At 32.1% G+C, this 22,271-nt stretch overlaps 1 protein-coding gene across 1 annotated transcript; it reads right to left on the minus strand.

The window, feature by feature from the left end:
• Window positions 1–8,429: 8,429 nt before the first annotated feature.
• On the minus strand, window positions 8,430–11,362 carry LOC121366597 (methylthioribose-1-phosphate isomerase-like). Its single transcript, XM_041490974.1, is given in 3 exon segments — window positions 8,430–9,356; window positions 11,224–11,283; window positions 11,285–11,362. Coding segments are annotated over 3 exon segments (1,065 nt in total).
• Between the last annotated feature and the right edge of the window lie 10,909 nt (window positions 11,363–22,271).

The following is a 22,271-nucleotide window of genomic DNA, read 5'->3' on the forward strand; positions in this document are numbered from 1 at the left end:
ACCAGTAATAACTGTTCATTCTACTAGACAAAAGACCCAAGAAGATGACTGGTAAGTATTTTAATGTATAACTATTATACTCTATTGCTTAGTATCTGGACTAGAACCAGTAATAACTGTTCCTCCTACTAGAGGAAGACCCAAAAAGACTGGTAAGTACTTTAATGTATAACTATTATACTCTATTGCTTAATAGCTGAGCCACTGGAGTTAAGTGACATAAAACCAGTAATAACTGTTCCTCCTACTAGAGGAAGACCCAAGAAGAAGAATGGTAAGTAAGTACTTTAATGTATAACTATTATACTCTATTGCTTAGTATCTGAGCCACTGGAGTTAAGTGATGTAGAACCAGTACTAACTGTTCCTCTTACTAGAGGAAGACCCAAGAAGAAGACTGGTAAGTATTTTAATGTATAACTATTATACTCTATTGCTTAGTAGCTGAGCCACTGGAGTTAAGTGACATAGAACCAGTAATAACTGTTCCTCCTACTAGAGGAAGACCAAGAAGAAGAATGGTAAGTACTTTAATGTATAACTATTATACTCACGGACTTAGTATCTGAACCACTGGACTAGAACCAGTAATAACTGCTGTTCCTTCCACTAGAGGAAGATCCAAGAAGACTGGTAAGTATTTTAATGTATAACTATTATACTCTATAGCTTAGTAGCTGAGCCACTTGAGTTAAGTGACGTAGAACCAGTAATAACTGTTCATCCTGAACTAGACGAAAACCCAAGAAGAAGAATGGTAAGTACTTTAATGTATAACTATTATACTCTATTGCTTAGTAGCTAGAACACTGAACTAGAACCAGTAATAACTGCTCCTCCTACTAGAGGAAGACCCAAGAAAGACTGGTAAGTACTTTAATGTATAACTATTATACCTTTTTGCTTAGTAGCTGAGCCACTGGAGTTAAGTGACATAGAACCAGTACTAACTGTTCCTCCTGCTAGAGGAAGACCCAAGAAGAAGAAGACTGGTAATGCAATAAATCATTTTAAAATATAATATCTATATCTTGACTTGAAATGTTAGGTATAACTCCTAGCCTCGTACCCAGGCTTTCTTTTCTATGCGCAAAAGCCTGGGTACGAGGCTAGTATAACTCTTTGCTTTCTAGAAACAAAAAATGATCTTTTGTCCATTTCTTTATAGCAATTGAAGTAGCTCCAGTTTCTGGGCCTATGGACTCCTTAGAAAACAGTCAAATCTTAAATTCTACATATGGTCGACGATCTAGTGGCAGCAGTACCTCTCCTAAAGGTCACTCACGTCCCGCAAGCCAAAGATCAAAGAGACCACTATCAAGATATAGTGGGAAGGCTGGATTTATCCAAGGTGCATGAGATTATAATTATAAAGATTATTACAATTAGATATTTACTTCAGTGTAATATCTATGTTATATAGTGTGGATTCACAATGTTCATTAAAAAAGTAAAAAAGAGCCTTATATTTATGACTCTGTGGTATAAGAATTAATGGATTTTATTATCAAGAGAATACATTGTAGTTTTCATTTATTGACATAGTTTTATCTGCCTGAACTATTAAAAGAAATTAATATGTTAATTCTTTGTGCATTTAGTGAGTGTTATATAATTATGTCTTTTTATAATAGGTGCACATCCTCGAGCTATACATTTTTCTCTCGTCCTGGCTCACGTAGCTCATTCAGGTTAACTACCTCTTATGGTAAAGGAGATGGGTTAAAAACTATTTCCCAAACGAGTCGTATTAGTTCAGATCCGTCCAACTCTTTTCGTCGCCATATGAGTCAACACCAAAAACTCAATTACTGACCCTAACCCATGTGAGACAGACAGCTTAGATGAAAGGAATGTATTTATTGAAAGTACAAGGTTATCAGGGAGATAAGCTAATGGCTACTCTCTGTCCGTCATGTAACTCTCAATTTAGCAATTTTGTTCATTTACCATTTCTATTGTTTTTGTGGGCACTCCTTCTGTAGTAACTGTCTTGAACGTGCATTATGGAATGATCCACCATCTTTAAAATTGGTGTCTGTGGTATATGTACTCCTATTGAGCCTCAAAGTAGACCAGAAGATTTTGTTAAAAATGAAGCCATCTTAGATCTCATTGGAAGTGAAGATTTTGCATCAGTTATCAGCAATTCCAAGCTAGATCGATGTGCAGAGTGTGAAAAGAACTCTGCTGTAATGTACTGTAGGGAATGCTCAGCATCGTATTGTGAATCATGTAACCTTCAACAACATACTGGTTCTAAAGTTCGTTCCAAACACAAGCCAGTATCTATAACGCTTAAGCCCCGACCACAACCAACTTGTAAGAAACATCCAGGTCAGAGCTGTGTGCTTTATTGTGAAACAGAGCGTCTTCCCATGTGTGTTTTATGTAAATTTTATGGACAACATAAATTTCATAACTATCAGCTATTGAACAATTCTGCTACAGCATATCGTAATTCTCTCTCTACAAAACTGGATGACATGAAAAAACTAGAGGGATCTTTATATGAACTAGCTCAATCGAAAATGAAACAGGAGATTCGTAATAAAGCAATGGAGTCACAAGATAAATTAGAGAGAAACATTTCATGGGTAAGGATTATTATATGTCGGCCTTTTTGTGTTGTTTGTCACATACAATTGTCCTTTATCAATTCTGTAGACATATGGTAGTTTTACAATTAGTAATACAACATACAAATAAACATTAACTCTGAAATTTACATGTACATATAGAACATAGGTGACCCATAAATATTGAGAAAGGAGGGAAGGGGGCTAACTACATGATAGGAAGTGATCAAAAGGAAATGTTACAGTTGATGTGTGTTAGCTTATACAATTAAACATATGTACAAGTGATGATGGCTCTGCTCCTGTATAAAAACATTAGGGGCTTCATCCTCCTCAGCCCCCTTCCTACCACTATGTAAAATTAGAAGCAAGTGTTTAACCACTCTATCACCAACTAGTTATTACAATTATACTTTTGTTTCATAGACACACGTAATGAGCTAATAGCTGCATTGGAACATCGAGAAGCTGTACTGTTATGTCTCTTAGATAAACAAGTGGAACTAAGAGAGCAAATACTACAAGAACAAAGAATGGAAGTAGCTGCTGCTCTCTCAAGGACTATTGCTGCTAAAGAAGAAGGTAAATTATCTCTACTTTATATATAACTGAACAATACCACTTCAAAGACTATTGTTAAACTATTTGTGTTTATTGGTAATAACATCACATGTCACTATACAAAATAGATTAAGTGTATCATTAAAATCATGATTTCTTTCATCACAGTTACGAGACTCTTGGAGATCAATCCTATATCTGCTCTTCTCACTCGTAAAACACATGGATAATGTCTTAGATAATGTATTGAAACAAACAGCTTCATTTACACCATCTCCTCACAATGAAGATAATACTCAAAAAAGCAACATGCAACTTCTACCTGTTGGCCTTCGTCCAAAAAGTGAATTGACATCAAAATTACAGCAAGTATTAAATCAACATGGAGCAGTGTTACAGCTACCAGGAAAAGTTGTCATCTCTAACATCTCAGTTCATTCTACATCAATGTTTTACACGGTGGGAGTTACCTGACCAAAATGCAGAAGTAACAGCTGATCGAACACTTATATTCTCTCTTCAATGCTATGCTGATGTACCATTCAAATTCAAAAAGGATAAGCTGTTTATTTTAAGAAACGTTTTTTTGAATATTGGCGCCAATTCTCCTGGCCTCTCTCAAGACAGTGGTTACCATCAAGATGGGAGTAGTGACTGTACCTCACAATCTAGTGACATTAAAAGTTGTAATCTTCCATCAATACCTGCCTCATTACGTACCAGCAGTAGTCACAATGTCTCCTTAATTACAATGCAAACACCTGATATGAAAGATTCCAATGGTAAGTTGGAAGACCATAAAGAAAAACTGAAAACCTCCAACTCAAATACTCCTCAAGGGCAGGTACTACAGAAACACCAGTATTGCCACAGTCAGTGAGGTTAGCTCAAACTACTCCAGCTGCTAGAGCATCTGGTGCACTTTTGAGTTTACCTCCTCTTTTAACAAAAGATGGAGCTAGTAAAGTTAATACAAGAGATATTCAGAGTCCAAGTGATTCAGAGCACGATCCTATGTCTGGTTCTAATTTAAGTGGCATGTTAAGTGACAATGAAGACACACCCAGACCAAACGGACAACAACAGGTTTCTCAACCACACCACCACCACCACAGCTTCACACACAAATGAGTTCTCAAACCACAGATGCAAGTAGTAGTAATTCAACACTGTCTGATGAGCCTACAGAGACATCCAATAATCATGCTGTCAATATTGGAAGGTTTTGTAAAGGATATGCATTTGAAGAAATCTACTGTGGCCAAGATAGTCAGTTTTCATATTCTGGTATTGTTACTGGTGCAACATATTACTTTCGTGTACAATGTCGTAATGCTGTTGGTGAAGGACCATGGAGTGACACACACAAATGTTCTATCATTCCTAGTGAGTTAGATATTATATTCATAGAATTATACATTTAAGTGTTAAGAGTATTATAGTCCATAGTCCACAGTGGGATATGCATTTTTTTCCTATATCTAGTCAATATTAGTATATGTATCTGGTGTCATCTCTCTATTATGATGACACTATCCCTGCTATTACCTTGGTTGCTATGATGTTTCTTTTAGCTGGCTTCCTTTGTATGTAGATTTGCCTTTGTTTTTAAAGTAACTAGTGAATAATAATGAATTATCTGTTAATGATTGGCTAATTGTAACTGGTGTTCATTTAATTTGTACATTAATGTGTGTCTTGTTCTTTCTACATTATGTAGGTATTGTGAAAAGATGAGTGGACAATCTGTTATTGTCTTTACACTTCTTAATGTACCAATAATTTTATTATGTATTTTTCTTTGTTGTTTAATTTTTTACAATTAGTAATCAATGTCAACTTATTGTTATTTATGTCTATTATAAAAAATCTTACCAAAAGTTTATAAATTAACAAAAGTTGAAAATAATCAAGTTATAAAAAAAAATAAACAGAAATATTAGTAATATGAAAATACATAGACTATTCCTTCACAATTGCTGTAATATGATCATCAAACAGATGTTGTGGATAAATGTAAGTTGGTGGTAATGATTTGTTATTGTTTTCAGTGCTACATTTGAAATAAAATAATGATTTAACAACATCATAATTTATCAGTACATATAGTTGATGAATATTATGTTTATTTTAAAAGCTTTTTAAGTGTAATATTATTGGTTGATAGTAACAAAGTATCTTTGACTCACCTGCTGTCATTGGTATGATCTATGTTTGATGTATCAATTTCATCATCTCCCCAAACTAGATTAGTTTCATCATCATAGTTATTATCTTCATATGTTGTCTCTGTTGATACTGTGTGCTCCCAATTTTAAGGACTTATCTCTAATATTTTTGTGGCTGGCTATATATCGTAATGTCACTTGACTTTTAGTTATAGCTGTTGAGTCTCTGTTATTATTAGATGAAACAGAATATTTCATATTTTTTTTCTGCTTGGACATGGTGAGGCTAAAAGTATGTAAAAATTAGTAAATCCAATCACACATAGTTGGACAAAATGTTTTAATACTCCTATTCTATTTTGAGAAAATATTGCCACTCTAGACCACTCATTCACTCTGGACAGATTAAGTGCATATATATATATATATATATTACCTGTTGGTTCTTGTTAAAAAGAAGGCGTATCCAAGAGTAATACAAACGACAGCAACTGATAAACAAGCTATAACAATAATAACAATAAAAACTATTAGATTAGTTGTCCTGATGCCATCTAATACAAGTTCGTTTGGTGAAGGAAGAAAAACAGCATCCATTTCGTTGCAAACAAGGGGTGTGGCTGAATAGTATGCGGAAATAAACGGTGCTGCTATGAAAATGAAATCAATCTTATTTATTATAATATCATGTTTTCAACTTGTTGAAAAAATGCAAGTGATAGGTCATCCAACAAAGGAGCTACTACTCTGATTATTATGGGAGCTAATGGTGACTTAGCAAAGAGAAAGATATGGCCTTCAGTACAAGAATTGATCTTCAGGAACTTAGTTGACACGTCTCTACTTCACATATATGCTGCTAGTCGTGAACCAACACAAAACAACTGTAGACAATTTAAAGCATTACTTTAAGCATCTTTCTTGTGAGACAATAAAGGACTTTAATGAAAACTGTACTGAACTCAATTGTAAAATAGCTTCAATTGTGACACCATGTAGTCTAAAAGTTGAACAAGATTATGAGGAATTACATCACTTCATTAATTCTCGACTGATTGAAGAAAGTTTGTATGAAGCAGTGCGCATATTTTATTTGTCTGTTCCACCTTTTGCTTATACAGCAATTGCTCAAAATATTGACCATTATGCTAGACCATCATCTAATAATACCATATTGAGAGTTGCAGTTGAAAAACCATTTGGCAAAGATCTTCAATCGGCACAAACGTTAGCAGGTCATCTACAGAAATATTTAAATAGCAATGAACTTTTTATCATAGATCATTATCTTCACAAACCAGGTGTAAGTCAGATCTTAGATTTCCGTTTGAATAATTTGAATAAACTTAATCCAATATGGAATGCTAAGTATATTAGTCACATTGAAGTTGTTGCTCGTGAAATGTTGAGTGTGGAAGGTAGAACATACTATGATCAGTATGGTGTTGTTCGTGATATGTTACAGAACCATCTAACTGAAATAGTGGCTCTACTGATAGCAGATCTAACAAATTTCACTTCTGTAAAGTCAGGAACTAATTTTGATTTGAACAAAGCAAAGTTAGAAGCTTTGAAGACAATGTATCCTCCATTTGTTAACAATGTTGTATTAGGACAATACTCTGATATCAAACACACTTGTTTCAAGATTTGGATAAGACAAAAACAAGATCTTGTACACCCACTTTTGCTGTTGTACTTATGAATGTACGATCTCCTCAATGGCTTGGGATACCTATCTTTTTAATATCAGGCAAATCACTTGGGAAAAAGGAAACATATGCTCGTGTTGTTTTTAAGCAGTCCTTGTTGTCTTGGTTTCCTTATGAAACAAGACAATGTACAGATACAATTGTCTTTAATATAGAAACAGGTAATTACAGAAATTATTCCATTGAGGTACCATTTGGAAAAGGTTACAATATGTACCACTTTCTCAGTCATCAACTTGACAGTACTTGCAAAACGACTGCTTTCATTCCTGATAAGCAACAACCATTACAAGCATATGCATCAATAATAAAAAACTTGATTGAAGGAAAAGAAAGTTATTTTATCCCTTTGAAAAATGCACTTCAATCATGGCATGTGTGGTCACCTCTGTTACATGAACTAGATGGAAAAACAAAGCAATCTATTAATTTATTCAAATGATTTGTGGGAACAACATGAAGTTATCAGTTAATGGTAGTGATTTGATCTTGTCCTTCAAACACATGGACACACAATATAGACAAAGGAGAAATGAAGAAATAGTCTTTGATAATGACAATAATTTTGTACACTACATTTCTACTAATGACATAACATCTTTTACCAGTGAAGACTTATTTGGACATCAAATATACACTTTATCACGATCAGAATTGGCTCAAAATATGTCACATGACATATATCATGCTGCTCTTAAATCTATTAAAGAGAGGGGTGTGTATCATGTAGCTTTTCCTGGAGGCATGTCACCATTGAGTTTTATCAAGCATTAGTTCTAAACTACAAAGATTCTTTCCCTTGGACTAAAACTCATGTATGGCAGACAGATGAAAGATGTGTAACACCCCACTTCAGTTGAAAGCAATTTTAATAATCTCATGAATCATCTCCTTAATCTTGTACCTATACCATATATGAACATCCATCCATTGTACAAAAACTGTATGACTGAAAAAACACAGTCACAGATTAATATTTCACAGGAAGTGGATGGATTATTTGATTATGTAATGTTAGGTGTGGGTGGAGATGGTCATATAGCATCTATTTTTACATCTGATATGATTGAACAGGAAATAGCAATATCTGACTCAATTCATCTCATTAACTTATTGTCTACATATCCTATTGCCATCAAAAAGCGTGTGTCCTTAACTATAAAACAGCTTATTAAAACAAGAATCATTAGTGTACTGATCACTGGTGATGGAAAGTGTGACCTACTTATGAAAATCAAAAGACAATGTCTAGACACTAGCAACATTACTTTACCTATAGTACAATTACTTCATATGGCACTTCCTGGAACAGTGAAAGTTTGGATAGACAGAGATTTGTGTAATTGATTATAATAACATGTTTTCCCATTGTAAAATATTACATTCAATAATAATTATTAGTTATGTAATCAAGTAACTTTCTTTAATTCATCAGGTTTATATACACCATTCTCTGTTATGATACCAGTGATAAGATCAGCAGGAGTAACATCAAATGAAGGATTCCAACAATCAATACTGTCAGGTGCTATCATTTTATTTCCAAAATAAATCATTTCTTGCTTTTTACGTTCCTCTATAACAATCTGTGAACCAGATGACAATCCAAAATCTATAGTAGTAAATGGTGCAGCAACATAGAAGGGTATGTTGTGGTATTGTGCAAGAACAGCTAGTTGATAAGTACCAATTTTATTTGCTGTATCTCCATTAGCTACAACTCGATCAGCACCAACAACAACTGCAGAGATACCTTTCTCTTTCATAAGACATCCACACATTGAGTCACAAATTAAAGTGGCAGGTATTTTCTCATGAACTAGCTCATATGCTGTCAATCTAGAGCCTTGATTATAGGGACGTGTTTCAGTACAGTAAGCATGGGACAGTTTACCATTCTCTGATAGTGCTCTTATAACACCTAATGCTGTACCATAACCTCCAGTTGCTAAAGATCCAGTATTACAATGGGTTAATATGGTGACTTGATCTCCAGTAGAATTTGCAAGAATATATTCAGCTCCATGAAACCCAATTTTTCGATTGGTTGTGACATCATCTTTAAGCATCTGTGACAATTGATTATATAGAATATCTGTAAACTTCTTAGTGTCTAATTCATTTTTAGAAAGTTCAGCAATGTATTTCATAAATCGAGTAGCTGCTTCAGATATATTGACAGCAGTTGGTCGAGCAGTCTTTAAATAAGAGAAAGAATCATTAACAAATGTGGCCACATCTTGTGTTGATTTAAATTCACCAGTATTTGCTTTGTGTCTGAGTTCAACTGCTATACTTAAAGCACCAACTATTGCAATTGCTGGAGCTCCTCGTGTCTAGATAATGATATTAAAATATTAAAGCAATTAGTGAAATTATGTCCTAATTTATTATATGAGAATCAGAAATAAATGAATACATGTCTGATTACATGGAGACATTAGACAAGTTGACAAACACTAGATCTGACATGTGGATGGAAAATGGACAAATGTGATGATTATCTGATGTCATAAATAATAGTATATTGTAAGTTGAGAGGATGAGAAGGGAAGGGACATACTTAATGTGTAAAACAATGCTACATAGTTTACAATGTATATTAATCTTCCTAATATATAAAGGCAAAGATTTCAGCTAAATTTATAAAAGCATTATTTAAACAATAAAGTTAGTTGCTGAATTTTTTTTAATAAGTCTAGGACACATACCAATGTGTTTAATGGTGGCAATGAACTACATTATAGATAAAAAGACATGGATTTATCACACATATATTATATATTGGAGCCCCCCACTTTTTGAAATGCCCCCTTACAGTAGAAGTATGCATGATGAATTCCACTCCTCACTAACAAACTCACTAACAAACAGGTGGAGAACTAGCATGGGGGCAGGGGGGGCTGGAGCAACTTTTGAAAGTGGGGGGGCTCTGCCCCCTTACTGTTTGATTTTTGACTGTGTGATATAGAAGTATGCATGATGAATTCCACTCCTCACTAACAACTGGGTGAAAAATAATTTGATTAATCAAACAATCAACCAGCTGTATAAGAATCAATGACATTCACGATTTGGTATGCTAAAGTTAATTGGTCCAAAGAAAGCAAAGTGTGACAATTGTTAAGAGGGTATGACATTATTTAATAATTGGTCAAGTGAATCTCATGGGATGAACCATTTACACTATACATTATAGCTGTATATGAATCAATGACATTCACAATTTGGTATGCTCAAAGTTAATTGCTCAAAGAAGCAAAGTGTGACAATTGTTAAGAGAGTATGACATTATTTAATAATTGGTCAAAGTGATCTCATGGGATGAACCATTTACACTATACATTATGCTATCACATGTGGCTATTAAAAAGGCAGCTGGCTAAGTTAAAGAATGACATACCAATGTGTTTAATGGTGGCAATGAACTACATTATAGATAAAAAGACATGGATTTATCACACATATATTATAATTATATGTTGTAAACTGTGCACTTTCATTGCTTATACAAATTATGTCTCCTCCCCTTCTCCTCCTTCCAAAACTGCCCCCATGACCAAACAATTGATGGGAAAGATTGTGTAAAACTTTAACATGACACCTTGTTCTGTAATATATAATAATGGATGACTGACTGAAATTAGGTGACCTCATGTGATGTATGAAGTAACAACATGGAACTAGATAAAGTAATTAAAGTAAATAGCTATAAGTATTGGGTACTATCTATTAAAAGAATAGCAAGGTATTGTTTATTAATACATAGATGAAGTCTAATGATCATTATGCTAGCTATTATTTAAATAGTCATTATGACAATTTACATGACATTTGCAGAGAGACAGAAAACTATTTGGTAATGTTTCATATTTATGTGGCCAGCAATATTTCATGTAGGAAGAACAAGTTGCTGTATTAGTTTTCTAGACCCATCCCTAGTAATATTTCAGTCATAGGACAGTGTCTAGCTTGTGAGACTACTTCTATTTACTAACATTTGTCTTGTCTATGGAATCTCAAGGAGTATCGACTATATTAACCAATTAATTCTATTAATAAAGAACTATAACTATGTAGCTCCTAATAAAATACTTACAAGCTACCATACCAGTTTACACAACAACAATAACAACAACTAACAACAACCAGTAAATGATTGTACATACAATATAATATATTATTATACTAAATGATTCTTACCTTCATTTCCCTTATGACTTTCCAAGCATCTTCTACACCATTGACTGGTTCATAGACAGTATGTTTCAGGTAATAGAAGCTGATTAAGAATTTGAAGACTACCTTGTACTTTATCAAAACGAATAGACTCCAGAGACATCTTCAGCACGAAGCACCTCCTACTATACTATTAGCTATTAATTTTTATTATTAGAAACAGAACAAAAGAGATGATATTATACGACTTCTTTCATAATTTCTTGCTGAGAGAAAAAAGTTTGTGCCACAAAAACTAGGAGTTATACACGTACGAGTCATGTTGTGTGTATTGGTTCCAACATTTTGTTCTCTGGGTTCCATGTTAGAGATAATGTTTGTTGGGTTCTATAATTGTATTGTAACAGTTCCTTGTGTTCTATTAAGTTCTATTGGTTTCAGTTTTCATGATTCTCATGATTAAGCTCCAGCTCCAATAGTTTCACTTTCTATGACTGGTTTCTCGTTGGCAAGCCTTTCATTCTATTGTTGGTTTCAAACAATTTCCACATGATGTTCCATTCTTGGGATCTTTTGTATAAACCATCAAGACCATTACCGGCATGTGTAAGTATATCACATATTTTTAAAGGAAACTGTTCAGTCTGCACTGTGTTAATAAATTATCAAGCTAAATGCTAGGAGATGTATTGTTGAACTTTCCTTAATAATAATAATTTGTTTTAACATATGTACTGATGTTTACACATTAGTACTGTACCTACTTATGATGACATGTCAAAAAGTATTTTATGATGAATATGAGTAGTTACACAATTGTACATTGATCTTCCATTAATTATAGTATGTATATTATGGAGTATTTTCTCCAAGCTTTGTTGTTCAATAGCAGTTATTATTGAGACACATGTAGGAATGTGAGTGTATTTGGAATTGGCAGCAGTCTGTATAGTGTTTGACATTCAGTAGTTAGTAATTCAAGCTTTTGAATTTTGTTTATATTGTTTAGTTCTATCTCTCACTCTCTCTCTCTCTCTCCTTGTATTTGATTGTAAATGATAATTATTAACACATTTTAATTGGATAGTCTACAACTCTACATGTATATATTATTAATTAATTTATTATTTTGAAGTAAGAATAATTACTTGGTATTTCTCATAATTACTGGTGTCATTGATCTACATATTTGTTGACAGTACATAATCTACTAGGTCATTACAAGCTGGATCTGGTGGTATTATGTTGCCTGTAATTAAAATAGAATTTTTTTACTCATATTAAAAAAGGTGATATGAAAGATATGTTGTTGTGGTCATGTTTTTTATGGGATACTTTTGTATGATGATAAGAAAGTGAAAGAAACAGATGAAAGTTGGCTACACTCAGGAGATATTTCTCAGTTGATGAAGATGGTGAGTTGAGTATGCTACCTACTTAGTTTTTGTATTTATTATTAATGGTTTCTTTTTGTTTCTGGTAATTTGTGGGAACTTATCATTAACTCTTGCTGCATACTGTGTGGATAATGCTCCATAGAGGGTTAAAATATTTGGGTATGTGTCTTTCTGTCTGTCTAGAATTGTTAGTTGGCAATGCACTTTGAACTGTTCTAACTTGGTGACAACAATGTCTAAACTTCAGAGAAATGGCACAAGTCACATTTTTACATCCTGCCACTTTCACTAGCAGAACATGTATAAGGGTATTTGATATGCAAAGACTTCTTGTCTGCTTGATGACTAAATAGAAATCAATCTAAGGTTTGTGAAAATACATCATAGAGAGTTGATTATTAAGTAATAGTTATTTTGAGACTTAGTCCAGAACCAGGTTAACAATATGTTAGATATTACTCTACCACTTGTCTTGTCTATATAGAATGTCAATCAGAATTCACTATTGTAAACCAATTAATGATATGATCACTATGCAACAAGCATGTATTAGAGGCTATAATAAATTAGCCTTCATTATTGACTTGGTTACCACCACAACAATCAGCACACACTATACACATGCATATATACATGCAGTATATAACAAAGACAATAAATACATAGACATACTATACATAACTAGAGCTAAGAAGTGCTTTATACTTGAAGATCACTGATTATTTTCATGAAGTACAAGCAGTCTGCAATTTTTTTTAATTAGTTTCAAACTGTTTATGAACCAGTAAATGGTGTAGAAGATGTTTGGAAAGTCATAAAAAGAGTGAAAGTTAAAATTATGCAGTGGAAAAGACCATTTACTATACACCTGAATAACATGAATATATATCAATACATACTTTCAATTTAGAATTTTGTGCAGAATAAAAGAATTACAAAATAAACTAATATACTAGTAACCTGATACAATCTATTACAATCATAAAAGCAAAAAGTACTAGTTTTTTGGTTGCTACTAGCCCTAAGATTGGGTCCCAATATGTTCAGTATATTTTAACCATGTGATCCTTAGTATATTTTACATCAGTGACATATATTTAGTTTTGTCCTTATTCTTTAGCTGTATAATGTTCTAGTATATTCATGTACAGCAATGTGTACTCTTTTGCTAGTTCCTCATCTCTACAGGTTCACATTTTGTATCACCTCAAATTTTAACAATCCTACTTACAAAGATGAAAAACTTAGTATATAAATGTTACTTCAATTATCAAGATTATTGAGATCTATACCTAATTGATTATGTAGCTCTTTAGTTCTGCTTCAATAAAGACTAATTAAGGTGGAACCACAATTTACATGATGATAGGAGCTGCTTCATGCACTTGACAAAAGATGAATACTTAATGACTATGAAACCAGTGGAATTGACATGATCAGGCACCAATATGGACTTTTTGAGTTCATGCTTTACTGTTATCTGAAGCAGCTGTTAATGTATCACTGTACATTTTTCTATAGAAGTCATTTTCATGTCATTTTCTTCATCCTTGATAGAAAAGCATAAAAAACAAACACATATACATCATTGTTAAATTGGAAAAGTCTATCAGAACACCATTACATTTGCCAGTAAGTAACAATGGTTATTGCCATAGCAGTTTAAAAAAAATATTGTAAGGTGTGTATGTAATGACACAGGAAATAGGATGAAAACAACAAACAAACAACTATATTTTCAGAACAACTTAACAACAAGACCACTATCAACTGACAGATTACAAGTTAAATACACAATACTTATATGGATTCACCAAGCAATAGTTAGATAACTATTAAAATAGCAATAATAATAATAATAAATAATAATAATATATTACACAAAATACAAAAGTATAAGATGTGTTTCAATTTATCACACTCTCCCCCATCTAGCTAGAATGTGAAGGGGCTGAACCAAGTAACTGGTTTACAAACATGAGTGGAATGATGGAGAGTTGATAGAACTAGAACATGTGATGAGTTAGAATTTATTGTAGGAGGGAAGGGATATAAGTATAAATGTTTGTTGTTGAATTCAGGACAGGACAGTCATCAAAATCATCAACTTCGAACAAGTACTACTGTCAGAGGAATGATACTATAATTGGATGAAATGACAATGCAAAATAATGTCAGTTGTGGTTTTTAACCTTATATGAGACTGGTCTGTAATTTGAATGATTTCTGCATGAATCCACTGTGGTCGTCCATAATAATTACATGTGAACACTTGATCTCCTATACTGAAGACACATACATTTTTTGTTGACAGAAGTTGGTTCTATTTATTTGATACCTTGTGAGAAAAGTCTGGGTGGTAAAAATCTAATTGAGTTCATAAATGTCTACCTGTTAGAAGTTCTGCTGGGGTGTAACACAATAATGTTATAAAAATTCAAGAAGTCCCTCGACAATTAAGGAGAGGTGTTGAGTGTGCTTCTTACTGCGTTGTTTCATAAAAGATTGAAAGATATCACTGATAAAGGCAAGTAGTTAGAAACTGTTTGACAGCATTAAGAAAATTTGTCAATTTCTGATAAGTTCCAAAGGGTCTTTCTATAATGTTAATTTGAACAATTTTGGCTGAACGTCCCAAAAACAACATGATGAACTGGGTGAAATGATCCCATGATGAGACCACTTAGTTGTAGTTTAAGAGATCTCTTTTTGTACTTTCTCTTTAGGTTATATGCTACAGATCTGGCTTGAAGTATTTTGGGACAGACTAAGGATACACAAATAGCTAACGGTGTGGTACTTTGAGGTGTACCCAGTATTTATTCTAAAATAGGTCAGTATACTTGTCAAGAAGTGTTTGAGAGTGATAGAGTTTGTCAAGGGAATGAATACTGTTCCAATCTAATTAATTATTTCAAGTCAATTTCTACCAAAAAAACTTGGTCATGTCTATGCATGACTAGGAGTGGGAGAATCTGAGACTGTGATTGGTAATCTACGTGTACATCACAAATACCAAGGATCATGAGGTTTTTCTCCAGTATAGGTACTGAGAGTAATATTGGTAAGTTGCAATTAAGATGTTGGGTGAGAAATAGAATCATAAGTTTACAATTGTCAAAGACGCCCTATGTTTAGTTCCATTGGAAGATCTAACACCCATTTACTTAGACTGTCATACAATAGGTTTCAGGCAAGGTAAAGGGTGTAGGCAACATCTGACCCATCAGACAGGTGAGAGAGATCTGAGGTTGGCTGAGGGTCTGACTTGTGGGTATCAGTTTACTATGACACTTTTGCAATGAGTCCAATTTCCCAAAGGCTCTGTATCTGTTTTAAGTAAAACTGCAAGTACATGGTTGCCTTCCACAATGATAACATGTAGAAGCTGTATAGTCTGTGTCCATGCATGACTAGAAGTGGGAGAATCTGAGACTGTGATTGATCTACTTGTACATCACAAATGCCAAAGATCATGAGGTTTTTCTCCAGTATAGGTACTAAGAATAATATTGATAGGTTGCATTTGATGTTGGGATGTGGGATGAGAAAGTGTTGTTCACTTAGACAAAGACGCCCTATGTTTAGTTCCATAGGAAACCCATTTACTTGGAATGTCATACAATAGGTTTGACTTTCCCAGGCAAGGTAAACAGGGGGTGTAGGCATCATCTGACCCATCAGGCAGGTGAGAGAGATTGGCTGAGGGGTCTGACTTGTGGGTATCAGTTTACTATGACACTTTGCTATGAGTCCAATTTCCCAAAGGTTCTGTATTCACCTTTAAGAAAACTGCAAGTACATGGTTGCCTCAACAATGATAACATGTAAAAGCTGTATAGTCTGTGTCCATGCATGACTAGAATTGGGAGAATCTGAGGCTGTGATTGGTAATCTACGTGTACATCACAAATGACAAGGATCATGAAATTTTCTCCAGTATAGTACTGAGATAATATTGATAGGTTGCATTTGAGACGTGGGATGAGAAATAGAATCATAAGTTTGTTCACTTACAATTGACAAGACGCCCTATGTCTAGTTCCATAGGAAGATCTAACACCCAATTTACTTTTGACTGTCATACAATAGGTTTGACTTTCCCAGGCAAGGTAAACATGGTGTAGGCATCATCTGGCCCATCAGGACAGTTGAGAGGGATCTGAGATTGGCTTATAGGGGTCTGACTTGTGGCTATCAGAGTATCAGTTTACTATGACACTTTTTTGCTATGAGTCCAATTTTCCACAGGCTCTGTATTCACCTTTAAGAATGCTGGCAACATGGTTACCTCCACACTGATTACAGTAAAAACGTTTAGGTCGACAATCTTGTAGAAGCTGCATATTGGACAAGGATGGTAATTACTTTAGTAGGTCTAAGGATGTGAAGATCACCAAGCCCCATAGCTTAAGTTGAGGGTAGTTGAGGGATGAGATGTTTTCATATCTAATCTAATAAATTAATTGAATATGCAGTTGTGCAATTTATTGTCATAGCAATGTAGGTTCTGTTTATTGTCTCATTAGTTAGACAAAAAATTTGAGGCTTAACTGTTGAATTATGGCTATGATGATAGAAGTTATGATAGGACAAACACTAGAGATAAAAGAAGCTTTTTAGAAGTTCAAATTTATTAGCTATTCAAACTATAACAATCCATAGTCAACTGTTTTGTCTGAAGAGAGATAATTACATTTCTATGTTTTGTATTAACTCTGGTAGAAATATACATGTTTGTAAACAATTGAGAAATAGATGACAAGTTAATGCAACTGTACTTGCAAAAATACCTCTAGCTTGAGTTGCCTGAGAATGATCTAATATAAGTATTATTAATTGAAACTACTGTATGTTTTGATGTCATTACACCCTATATTTGGTTTGATAGGTGGTTTATAGACTGGTAAATAAGTTACATTATCATGACAATATATCAGTGACCTCTTATATTCAGCATTGTTTTAGTTTTATTAAAGCTTTTTGTGCATGATTCTCTATCATTGTTTTTTTTACTTTTTGTTTTATTTCCTTATAAAATTCTCTGTTATTATTTCACAGTTTGTTAAATTATATGTGATAATAATAGTCAAACTAAAAATATATCAAGTAACAATAGAATATTGTTAGCTTTCTAGTAGATATTATTGTTACTAAGGTATTTTTTCTTTTAAGCCACTTTAATTTACAAGGCTATTTCATGGCACCAAACCATTAGTTAGTATGTTCTTATCATGAGATATAATTCATTGAATCTGGATCAAACTATACTTAACAGAGTTAAAAATCAAGTACATTTCTTTTCGACGTTTCTTATTAATATTTTCTACATTATTTACATAAAAGCTGTATTACTAGTGCAAATTGATAATCATTGCTGAAATACAGAATAAATTGACCAACAAGTAATATTTTTTAAAAATATCTTTGTTTTAGGGAATCATTAATTAATGTATTTAGTATTTATGTTTTTACTTAGTAAATAGCAAACTAATTAATTCTGCCAAAGAAGGAAACTTATCAGAAGTAATTGATGCCATCTTAAAAAAGGTGCTAATGTAATGCTACAGATGATTTGTAAGTTATTTTCATTATTTAATTTTATACTAAAAATAAATAATAATACTGTCAGTCTAAATGGTTTTCTTGAAATATAACAAATGTAGTTTTTGTTTACATATTTTTTGTTTTTCTTGCTACATAAACTAATCAAAAGCTGAGTTAGTTACTGGTCTATTGCTAAATTAGTTTTTTGTAGATTTGAATTTATATTAAATATTATCATTGTTATAATTGAATAATTCATTTCTGTAACGTCCATAGTTAATTATGGCAGTATAGAGACATCCACAAATTAAATAAATAAAAATTAATTACTATACAGTAGTATATATACAGCACCACATGATTGTTTAGAAAATAATCTGTTGATTGTCTATAGACTTTTACTTTATACCATGCATAGGCTTCACTATAATACACATGTATTCAGTTATGTTGATCATTATATACATACATAGCTAGCTAGCTATGTACAGTTGATCATGGACTATTTAATTAGTATTAGTATTTAGTACCTACATTTATAAATACTTCTTCAGATGTTGCTGCTAATTTTAATATAATATAGTATTAAAATGGGCTGTATTAAAGGTGATATTCTTTAGCCAACAATATATTGATGATTATTTATACATAGAAAATTATTTTTATTGCCTAGCACTCATAGCTATTCCATATCTATGTTACCAAGTAGTCCTATATACATTATGAACCATGTGTTATTGTGCATATTTCTACTGCTACAATAAATAATCTCCAAAAGTGTCTCTTTCATAACCCAAAATAGATCACACACAAAGAAACAAGAGCTTATCGTTATATACAAACTAAAATCTACATGATTAAATAAGTGATAAGTGATATAATCTAGTGACAATATGAAGTAATAAGATTAAGATGGCTCAGACCATGTCATATGTAATGTAATAAGTATAGCATTCCTCCTACAGAAAAAACATAACTGAGAACTAAAAGAATGACGAGGAAATATGTCACCTACTTAACCTCTAAGACTTAAGAAATAACCATAAATGACCATTAAACGAATACTTACAATGGACTAAAAATACATTTTAAGAACAACATGTAAATATTGATTAACATAGCATCATAATAACCTAAACAGGTTCTAACTTGATCATCTCACAGTTATATACATATACAAATACATATACTTATACATACATGCATGCATGCACAAATGATTGCACACATATATATATGTATATATTATATGTCTATTGTCTTTGTTTTATTCCTATTCTTGTATGCAACCTTTTGATAGTGTTAAATTGAAGTTAATTTAAACCATATCCTTTATCCACTTATACATGTAGCAACCAAGAATTTTATTTACCATGTGACAATAGTATGCCAAATTTTGCTTGTGGCTTTGCTATTTTCATTTTGTTCTCTACTTATTTTTAAAATTAATCTGTCACAGACATTTCTGCTAATTAGATAACCTTTATTGCTCTAGTCAGTATTTTCACTTTAAAGCCAGTATCTTCTACAAACAATTATAGGATTATTTTTTTAAAATTAGAATGTTGTTTTAAAATGTGTGCTTTGAATTCTAATATTTATTACTACCATAATGAAGGTACTGATTTTCATAAAACTTGACATATTGCCGCTTTTTGAGATGTCATTTGAATATAAATAAATACAGCCGAGAGCACATCTCTGTTAACTGTTGTTGTGTTTAATTTTGGTTGATGTAAGGAGGACTTTGAGAAAAAAAGCACAGGGTGATGATTGAACACACACATGCAATAATAAACACATTTCATTTTAAATTTCTAAAAAAAAACACAATGATATATTAAATCTTCAGAAAGAAGTCTTAAATATAAGGATGGCAACATAATCATCTTTAATAAAGTAGGATGACAGTCTGAACATACTATATTGCAGGCAGACAAATGAAGAGTGATAATGCTTTTTTTAGTTATAGGAGGTATTACAGTCTGGCTGTATCATAATAATTGGAAAAGAGTATTGAGTTCAATAAAAAGTTAGGATGTTTTTAGATATATGTTTACAATCTATCAATGAGGATTATGCACAATAATACTATAGTATAGAGCAAATATAACCTTTGTCTCAAGTAGAATGCTCTCTAATGGGCAGTATACATGAAGCTATTTCAGTTGAATTAAAAGATAGAGCAATACTGACTATTAAAAACAGTCATTGTTGAGGACCAAGTTTTGCAGTCTTTAGAAATAAATTTTGAATTGACATTTTACATGTATTAATTAAAGATATTGAGACTTCTATTTTTTACTCTGGTCATTTTGAGATATATTTTACTATTCATCCTTTCATTACATGAATTTTTTGAGAGTATTTTATTCACTTGTACTTTATTATCAAAGTATACATGTACTCGTATAAACACTGGAAACCATTTGTAGTATCTTAATTCATTTGTCTAATTAGTATAGACTGTTAGTAATATAATTATCTTGTTGATAGTTTGTTTATTATTGTTGTTATTACAATAGGATGGATGGACGGCTCTTCATCATATGTAGCTTGTCAAGGACACACAAACATTGTTGAAGCATTAGTTAATAATGGTGCTGATATCAATGTTGTTACTACTAAGGTAATTTGAATAAAACAAAATATAAAACATTTTTTGTGGTTCACTTTGTAGTCTTTTAACAAAACTCCTACAAAATTAGCCCAAAGTAAAACAAAACTACAGTATGATAGTTATATATGGATTTTGTATGGATTAGTGTATACAAAGTAATATGATGACCTTGTTTCAGTGCTTTGTGACATTGTCATCATTACATCCATTTTCTTTGTTTAAATTGTTTTTATATCTTTTTCCACAAGTAAATAGAAGCTATACTAAAAACAACAAATATCTACAAACACCCACAGTGTTTAAATAGCTATTAATATTCACCATGTGGTAATATACATATTAAGATATAATATTGGTGTAATACTTGTTAAAGAATATTGAGTATAATAATTATCATAAATAATGTCAATTGACGGAGCTCACTTTACTAGAAAATACTACTACAAAAGTTTTAAGTTATGGAATATTTGTATAACCTGTTCCTAAATAGTCTTGTAATGTTTTTTATAACTATTATGGGAATTATAATCAATATTGTACTAGTACAGAATGAAAGCAAGAAAAGTAGAAGCATATACCTATTTAACTAGTTCTGGTTCTCCACTTGACAAAAAACATTCTTAAGTTTTAAGACTTACTAGTCTTGAAGAGACTCAATGATGACCAATAGTATAATATAACATTGTACAATGTGTAATTCAATATTTATTACTTTGTTTACTGTATTGTTTTTGTCTGTATTTTTATGATGATGGGGATTGTATGTTATCTGAACGTGTCCTTCAATATAATAGACGCTTAAGTATGATATAATTCAGTACAATTTGTAATTATATGCAATTCAATATTTATTAACTTGTTTACTGTATTTTTTTTGTTTGTATGTTTACGACGCTGTGATTATTTTTTACCATAATCTTGATAACTTAATAGCTGGTAAGAATTATCTACTTTTTAGTACAATTTTTAATTTAACACTGGTAGTTAACTATTAGAGAAGATATTACAAAGTCATTGCTATTGTGATGTTTTATCTCTAAAGTCAAGTTGTTGATTATCTTCTTGTTATTAGATGTGTACATTATATTTGAACATTGTGTATCTTTACTTTATTTACATCAGTTTACACATATTTTGTTAGTACTTTATTTTAGCTATATGATGATTCCAATATAATACATGTACAGCAGTATGTGTATGTAATATAGATAATATACAACTGTTATGATACCTATCTATACTGATTGTTATATTATTATCATGTTTATTATGATAATTATTAGGAAGGATCTAGTCCTGTCATGTTAGCAGCAATGAGGGGACACAAAGACATCGTTTTGATGTTTAATAGAGAGAGGAGCCAATCTAAATTTTTGTTAACACGGTAAGTATGTATTTGTTTTGTTACTGTAAATGTAGATAATATACAACTGTTATGATATCTATCTATACTGATTGTTATATATTATCATGTTTATTATGATAATTATTAGGAAGAATCTAGTCCT

The sequence above is a fragment of the Gigantopelta aegis genome, unplaced genomic scaffold (genome assembly GCF_016097555.1).
Source record: "Gigantopelta aegis isolate Gae_Host unplaced genomic scaffold, Gae_host_genome ctg6347_pilon_pilon, whole genome shotgun sequence".
In the NCBI taxonomy this organism is placed as follows: Eukaryota; Metazoa; Mollusca; class Gastropoda; order Neomphalida; family Peltospiridae; genus Gigantopelta; species Gigantopelta aegis.